The sequence below is a fragment of the Pongo pygmaeus genome, chromosome 1 (assembly GCF_028885625.2).
Source record: "Pongo pygmaeus isolate AG05252 chromosome 1, NHGRI_mPonPyg2-v2.0_pri, whole genome shotgun sequence".
Taxonomy (NCBI): Eukaryota; Metazoa; Chordata; class Mammalia; order Primates; family Hominidae; genus Pongo; species Pongo pygmaeus.
In genome coordinates, this window is record NC_072373.2 from 227,606,189 (window position 1) to 227,614,200 (window position 8,012).

Genomic DNA, 8,012 nt, shown 5'->3' on the forward strand with positions numbered 1-8,012 from the left:
GGTCTGCTCTGAAGTGTGGGAAGGGAGCCCTGGCACCTGAGCGCAGCGCCACCCCCAGGTCCCGTCCCCTCTGGACGGGAGCTGCAGGTCCCTGACCAGCTGTCAGTTCCTCAGAAAGTCTCTGGTTTTGGAACCAGTGCGCGTGGGTCTCCACCCTGGTTATTTGCAGGAAGTGCCTAGAACCACCCAGAACCATTCCATCAATCTCTCCAGCTGGTGCTCGGCAGGCAGCCAGGCTTGGCTGGCACCACAGGTGGGGGGATCAAGGTTGCAAACCTAGGTTGTTGCATATCGTGATCTCTTTCTGCAGAGAACCGTACTCGGCACTGCTGTGACAGGCAGTCCGCACAGTACAGGCAGAACAGGCCCACAGGTGCAGAGCCGGCAGAGATGGGGCAGGCTTTCAAAGAGGGAAGAGATACTTTCTTGGTTGTTGCACCTACTTTAATGACAACTTCAAAAAAGGAACAACATCCATCCACTTCTTAATGTCTTTATGAACACAGAGGCTGGAGTCCCCCGCCAGCTTCTGAGGCAGCCCTGTGCATCCTGCAGGGGGCCACACTCAACCCACGCCACACCGTTTGCTTAAAGCTACAAGTCCTAGAGACGAAGAACTGGCAAGCCAGCGCGTGAAGCTTATCGACAGCGCTTCCAGCCACATGAGCAAGCTGCGCAGATACAGGGAGGTGCGTGGGTCCCTGTGGGGAAATCCTCCAGGCACATCGAAGCCCGGGCATGTTTAGTGCGAGACTTGGACAGAGCCCCGAGTCTATACCAGAGCGGTAGGAACCAAGGCAGGCATCAGCTGCTTCATAAGGATCTGATAGACGGAGTCTCGCTCTGTCGCCTGGGCTGGAGTGCAGTCAGTGGTGCCATCTCAGCTCACTGCAACCTCCGCCTCCTGGGCTCAAGCAATCCTCCTGGCTCAGCCTCTCAAGTAGGTGGGACCACAGACGTGCCACCACGCCCGGCTGCTTTTTGTCTATTTGGTAGAGACGGGTTTCACCATGTTGCCTAGGCTGCTCTGCAACTTCTGAGCTAGAGCGATCTGTCTGCCTGAGCCTCCCAAAATGCTGGGATTACAGGCATGAGCCACTGTGCTGGCCTGATACGGTTCCTTGTTTTAAAGTGCATTATTCAAAAAGCAAACTACCCAATTCCCTTTAAATATGAATACAATACAAACTCAGAATCCAGAGAGTTGTAAAACTTGTGTGCAAAGAACTGTCAAGGTGACTTTCTCAAATTAATAAATTGTCTTAAAATGATTTTCTGTAAAGCTTTCTGGGTCTGGGAAACAGACCTGAAGTATTAACACAACTTGGGTTAATTGTGGAAAAAGTGTCACTTCAGGTCACCCATTTCCAAAACAGCAGCGGGTCACCAAGGGGCCCACAGCCACAGACCGGTCTCAGTCAACCGGTCTGCTGGCTGCTTTTGGATGAGCTGAAGTAAAAATGGATTACATTTTAAAATACAAAATTGGACACCAAGTGTAAACATACTTGCAACTGCAGGCACTCGAGATACCAGGTGCCTCCCTGTTTTCAGCAACCTATGCAAGCGCTAAGGGGTGTGCTATGGGTCCCGCGTGCTGGGGCAGCTGGGGTGGGAAAAACCACGAGAAGCCAAGTAGATACTCAAGGAAAACACCAGAACTGAAGTTACAGAGAATGAAATACCAGCAGCACAGGGACAGCGAGAGTCTTTTGGCTTTTGTCTGTAGCTTATATGAGCAGAGTCCAATATCCAATTAAATAGATAGAATTCACTTTACTATTCTAATTGTGCTGAGATCCCTAAAGGTAAAAGATCCCCATCCTTCCAGCAGCAGCAGGGCAGCATGAAGACTGCCAGGCCTCCCAGTCCCCCAGCCCCCACATCCCTTGGCCTTCTGGGGAGGGGGAGGAGCTCCCAGAACGCAGCGGCTAAAAGCCTATTTTGCCCCTGGTCATGGAGTAGCCCAGTTTCGCCTCGTTGTTAATGAAGGACATGAGTCCCACGTAGGTCTCGATGAGCAGGGGGCGCTCCAGGATCAGCACGCCATTCGCCTGTCCTGGCAAAGGGCTTTCTTTTTGGGCTTTTTTGACAGCTTGGATTAACAGAGCCTTGAAGCTTTCCAACTTTAAAGAGAGAAAAACATGGAGCTTTAGCTGTCAGGCAAGATAAGAGTGTCCATTACTTGAAAAAATTAGCATTCTGAGACACTTAAATCCCTCCAAATGCCATCTATCTCTTCTTCCCTTCACTTGAAAGGGCTGCCTCTGCCACATCCTGGGGGTCCCTCAACTCTCGTCCCCACGGAGCTCTCTAAGTGTGTGGAAATCTTGCCACCATGCTCTCCTGTGGCCAATGGCAGCCAGCACCTGCAGAACCATTCCTGTACACAGGGCTGAGTGGCTTTGCCCTCACCCAACCTACCAGGTCAGTAACCAGGCCGAGGCACACAGCTGGGGAAGTGCAGGACCCCCTCCAGGCTCTGGGCTCTGCTCTAACCCCAGCCCCAAGGCCTCCTCTCCTGGTGTGCATCCGCACTGATCATCTGGCATGGCTGGGTCTGCTGCCACTCTCTGAAGCCCAGTTGGGGCCCTTCCCCACCCAGATCACCATCAGGAGGCCACATTATGGAGCTATGCTAACCAGCAGCCACTGGCCACATAGGGCTACTTTAACATAAATTAACCAGAATTTCTGAAAACTTAGGGAATAAACTCTAAAATGAGAGCTTCCTCTCTCATTTCTAGCCACGTCTCAAGTGCTCAGCAGCTCCGCGTGGCCACTGGACAGTGCAGACCTGAAGTGTCTCCGTGACTGCGGGGGGTGTTTCCATCGCTGCGGGGGGTGCGGCTATTACGTGCCTGTCTTCTTACCTGACACAGAGATGCTGTCTTCTCATCTGCGCCAGCCATCGGGTGTTCTGTGAAAGTGGCATAGGGCACGTTGGTAGACCAGGGATTCCATCTGTTTATGAAGGAAGGACGACTTTGCTTGTCCCACTGAATTCGAATCCCAAAACCATCCCGCCTGAAAAGTCAGAAGAAATAGCCAGACTTAGCGTGGCAGGTCACGGTCCTCTCGCGGACAATCTGAGAGTCTCATCAGTCAGGAGAATATGACAGCAAAAAGCACACGTTTACAGAAAAGACCTATGACATGTCACAGTGGAAAATGGCTTGTGGTTTTTATTTTTATTTATTTTTTGAGATGGAGTTTTGCTCTTGTTGCCCAGGCTTGAGTGTAGTGGCCTGATCTTGGCTCGCTGCATCCTCCGCCTCCTGGGTTCAAGCGATTCTCCCACCTCAGCCTCCAGAGTAGCTGGGATTACAGGCATGCAACACCACACCCAGCTAATTTTGTATTTTTAGTAGAGACAGAGTTTCTCCATGTTGGCCAGGCTGGTCTCAATCTCCCGACCTCAGGTGATCCGCCCGCCTCAGCTTCCCAAGGTGCTGGGATTACAGGCGTGAGCCACCGCACCTGGCCGGCCTGTGACTTTTAACAGTAACTTCAATCTCCACTAATAATTGCTTTAAATACTGTAAGTATAAATATGACAAATTAAATATATTTTGGTTATTAAATGTATTTTGGTAATCTTTACATGATTAAAAATTAATAAACAGGAATACTGGCTGGACACAGTGGCCGACGTCTATCATCCCAGCACTTTGGGAGGCCAAAATGGGCAGATCTCTTGAGCCCAGGAGTTTGAGAACAGCCTGGGCAACCTAGCAAAACCCCATTTCTACAAAAAATATAAAAATTAGCTGGGTATGGTGGCAGGCACCTGTAGTCCTAGCTACTTGGGAGGCTGAGGTGAGAGGATCACTTAAGCCTAAGAGGTGGAGGATGCAGTGAGCCAAGATTGCACCACTGGTGCCTGGGTGACAAAGTGGGACTCCGTCTCAAAAAAAAAAAAAAAAAAAAAAAAGAAAAAAGGGAATAATTATAGATAGGCTAGCCAAATGAGTGAAAAGGAAGTGTAATCTTCCTTTTCCTTATGTCATATTAAATGTTTTAACCAAAAGGTAAAATTTTTATTTTAGCTTCCTGAATCCCCCATCCAAATCTCTCCATCAAAAATTTAAGTTCTACAGCTTAACTGACTGTAGTAATGTCTAGGTTCCTCACATGCCAGAAAATTATCCTACAGCAAAAAGATCAACTCCTGAAAGCTGGTCATTAAATATTTCCAAATTTGTCTTTTAGTGGTATCTATAAATTAAAACAGGACCCTCCTTTTCTCTTTAAAAAATTAGCCAGAGCAAGACTTGATGTGTCATGCAATCTGTCCCTGGCTGTAGAAAAAATGCAGAGTTTGGCCTTTTCCTGAAGAACATCCAAGTTCCTTTTTAACACGTTGGGCTCTACTTCAATGCATCTTGAACTCATGTAAGTCTTTTTACTACAAGCCTAATAGCTGCCTTCTGTGCCAGAATTCCTTTTAATGCACTCAATTGCCCAGAAGTCGCTTCTTTTTAAGGAACTTCCCATTGATATTTGGAGCTGGAGCCTTTATGCTTATAAATAATGACAGAGAAGACACACCACTTGGGGGGCTGATTTAAAAGGGCTGAATTGGAAGGTCCACTCTGGCGCTTAGGTCCAGTGATACTGGACTCTTAACAGGCTTACTTGTTGAGCGATTTAGGGGGAAACTGGAATTCTCCGTAGGAAATGGTGTCTACTGCGTTGAGCGCTATCCGGACCACCTGCTGGCACTGGAGACTGATGAAGTCGTATTTACAGATAAGCAGGGACTGCTCAGTGACCAGCACCAGCCGCTCCTTCTCATTGTTCCAGTGATCCACCCTGTAGGCAGAGGAGGGGCCTCAGTCCACACTGGACGCGGCTGTCTCGACTTAGCCAAGGCCAGCCCGCCTGGAAGGGCAGCAGGGGCGGCGCGGGGCGCCTGAGCGTGGCACGAGCACCCCGGGAAGTCCTCGCAAGGTGCTGCGCGGCGGCTCGGGGCGAGTCCCCCCACAGAGGAGAGCGCAGCCCCGGCTTACTCGGTAAGCAGCCATACTCCCTGGATCTCGCCGTCCTCCACGGGCCGCACCACCACGCGGATCTCCTCCACTGCCTGCTCGATGCTGCCGGGCTGGGCGGGTTGCGGGGTGGGGGACGGGGACAAAGATCACAGGTCACAGGTCGCTCCCTGCGGGACCGCCCGGCGTCCGCCTCCGACCCCACCCGCCCCCATCCCGCCCCGCGCCCTCGGCCCCCGCCCCGGCCCCGGCCCCCGCCTCACCCGGAACACGAAGTACTCCTTGACGCGGGCGCGGCGCGTGGGGTCGTGGATGCTGAGAGGCCAGAGTGTCTGGCGCAGCGGCGTCCCCGCCCCCGGCCGCCCCCCGCCCGGGCCGCCGCCTGCCCCCACCTCCTCGCCGGCCGCCAGCACCGCCGTGGGGCTCGTGCCGGCCGAGTCCACCGAGTCCCGCAGTTGCAGCATCGCCGCACCCCTTACCGACCCCGACCCTGACACCGCCCCGACCGCCCTCGCCGCAGCCACCGCCACCACCCGGCCGCGCCCCGGCCCCGCCCCGTGGGCCGCCGCGATTGGCTCCGCCTTGCCGGCCCCGCCTCTTGCTCCGCCCCTTCCCGCGTCCGCCGACCCTCGGGATTGGCTCTCCTCCTGCCGTTTTCCGCGATTGGCTCCGCCCCGCCGCCGTTCACAATCGCTCCCGCCCCTCGCCGCGCCGGAAGCGACCGTCACGCGCAGGCTCACTTCCTGTTTACACAACGAGAAGGGGCGGGGCCGAAGCCGGTTGCCAGGGTGTCGCGGAGCGGCTGGGAAGGAGGGGCTGGGCGTCTTGGAGCCCCTTGGCCCGCGGGGAAAGCGGGTGACCCGCCTTGCAAGTGGGATGCCCCCTTCGGCCTTCTGGAGCGCAGGTGGGGGCGCGCGCGCATCGGGGGCTCGCACTGCACGGAGGGTCGCGGTGCCCCGGAGCTGAGGTTGGAGGATGCAGGGCGGCGGCCCTGGTGCACCCTAGGCGAGTTCGCACGCCGGGCAGCGATCTTCTGCCGGGACCTGGCGTTCTTCACACACGGCTTATTCGTGACGGATCCACAGAGCAATGCACTCTGAAGCGGGAGGGTAGAAAGTGCTGGAATGCGCGCCCAGGCCCAGGCTTGTCGCGAGCCTTCAGCAAGCCAGTGCACACAGAGAGGGCTGCCCAGAGATCCCGGTCAGCGCTCGCAGTTCGAGGTGGAACGTGTGTGTGCCCTGCGCTAGCCCCAGCTCCCGGAGGTGCCCCCAGCGCGTGTGGAGGGGGCGATGAACGGACCCGCAATCTGGTGGAGGCTGCGGGAAGGAGGCGCAGAGTCCAGGGGTCAGGGTTACCTTCGGGCAGGAGGACAGATCCTTCTGCTCGGAGGTGAGGAAGACACACGAGGCGGGGTGCACACAGGCGAGGAGAGTGAGATGGGGGGAGAATGAGGAGTTCAGGGTACATCTGTTTACTTCAGTCAGGGAGTGGGAATGGAGCGGAGTATTGGTAAAGATGGACGGTTTAGAATCACCGGGATGAGAACCGGGCAGGGAGCTGATCAGGGAAGGGCATGGGGATCTCTGAGCAGCTGGGAGACCTCAGGGAAGTTTGCAGTGGCGCCTCCCACGCGGCAGCTGGGGGAGTGGAAGAAACCAATGCTGGCTGGTCTAGATGGAGGAGTTTGCTGGGTAGCAGTGGTCAAAGACCAGGGAGAAAAGGGAGGCCAAGATCCTAGATGAAGTGTTTGCCCAAGAATGGTGTAGTGCAGGGATTCTGCCCCACGTGCCAGCAGACAGGCCAGGCTGCCAAAGTTGCATGGGCGCTGGCAGAAAGACGAAATACCCCTGGAGTCAGAGAGGAAAGACTACAACAGGAAACGGGCGACGCTGGTGTGCCCAGACGCATGTTGCACCACAGCGGGTGCACTACAAAACAGGACCCTGGAGCCTGTGGACCAGTGTGGGCTTTGTCCCAGAGGGAGGCTGTCTCCCCGGCAAGAGTGCCCACTGCAAGCGCAGGCCTGAGAAATGGCCCAGAAAAGAGTGGTCAGGGCAATGTGTTCTTGGCACGCCCAGCAAGACCGGCCAGAGGGACCTACAGACGAGTGTCTCCCAGCTATCTCACCAGCAGGGACCTCGAGGTCCAAGTATCCAGTCCAGTTAGAAATGGCCGCGGATCCAACAGGTGCTAGTGAGTGGGAGAATACCCCTGAGGGAGGAAGAACAGAGGCCGGGAGGGAGCTGAGTGGATGTAGATGAGAAATACCTGGACAGCTGCCAGCTGTGGTCAGTGATGGGCAACTGGAACCAGAGATTCCAGAGAGAGGGAGGGAGAAAGAGGGAGGAGAAGGGAGAATGAGAAAGAGAGGGAGAGAGAATGGGGGGGAGAAAGAGGGAGAATGAGGGAGAGAGGTAGGAGCAAGTTCTGGACGACGCCAAGGATGGAGCTGTGGTCCTGGAACTAGATGCCCAGGGAATGGGATGAAGTGACACTGGCTGGGGCCGAGGCTGCAGACTGCTGGCGGGAGCTGGCAGGACAATGAGGATTCTGAACCAGGTGCTTGAGCCTTCTGTGGATATGGGGAGTGACTTGGATGTCTATAAATTTCAGAAATGACAGGAGGGATAGATGATGGAGGAACTGTGTTTTAGACAATAAAATTTCACTCAGTATGGATGAGTTTCCTGGGGCTTCTGTCACATTGCACCACAATGCATCACAAACTGGTTTTAAAAACAACAACTGTTTTAAAAACAACAGAAATGTGTTTTTAATGGGCAGGGCCATGCTCCCTCTGCAGCCCTAAGGGTTGACGCATGCCTTGCTCTGCCAGGCCTGCTTGGTGTCCTGGGCTTGCTCATGCACTGCTCCCATCCCTGCCTCCATCTTCACACGACCTTCTCCCGGTGGGTCTCTTCTGCAAGATCCCTGTTGGATTAGGGACCACCCTAGTGACCTCATCTTTAGTCGATCATCAGCATCTTTGACCAAATAAGGTCACTGTGTTTGTTTTCCCAC

At 54.6% G+C, this 8,012-nt stretch overlaps 1 protein-coding gene and 1 pseudogene across 1 annotated transcript; one reads left to right on the top strand and one right to left on the bottom strand.

The window, feature by feature from the left end:
• Window positions 1-422: 422 nt before the first annotated feature.
• On the bottom strand, window positions 423-5,530 carry TPRG1L (tumor protein p63 regulated 1 like). The gene is made up of 5 exons (XM_054443117.2): window positions 5,255-5,530; window positions 5,013-5,104; window positions 4,639-4,815; window positions 2,874-3,027; window positions 423-2,126 (listed from the first exon to the last, which is right to left on the bottom strand). The coding sequence occupies exons 1-5, from the start codon at window positions 5,453-5,455 to the stop codon at window positions 1,932-1,934; spliced, it is 819 nt and encodes a 272-aa protein (XP_054299092.1). The 5' UTR covers window positions 5,456-5,530; the 3' UTR covers window positions 423-1,931.
• A 155-nt stretch (window positions 5,531-5,685) lies between these two features.
• On the top strand, window positions 5,686-7,228 carry LOC129009718 (uncharacterized; annotated as a pseudogene).
• Window positions 7,229-8,012: the final 784 nt, after the last annotated feature.

What these genes read in the sequence shown, in the direction of transcription:
- TPRG1L (XM_054443117.2), bottom strand. Translation starts at nt 5,455, where the DNA reads ATGCTGCAACTGCGGGACTCGGTGGACTCGGCCGGCACGAGCCCCACG. An exon ending in GGAGTATGGCTGCTTACCGA is followed by an intron (nt 4,816 to 5,012) that starts GTAAGCCGGGGC and finishes CTCTGCCTACAG; the next exon opens with GGTGGATCACTGGAACAATG. An exon ending in AGACAGCATCTCTGTGTCAG is followed by an intron (nt 2,127 to 2,873) that starts GTAAGAAGACAG and finishes CTCTCTTTAAAG; the next exon opens with TTGGAAAGCTTCAAGGCTCT.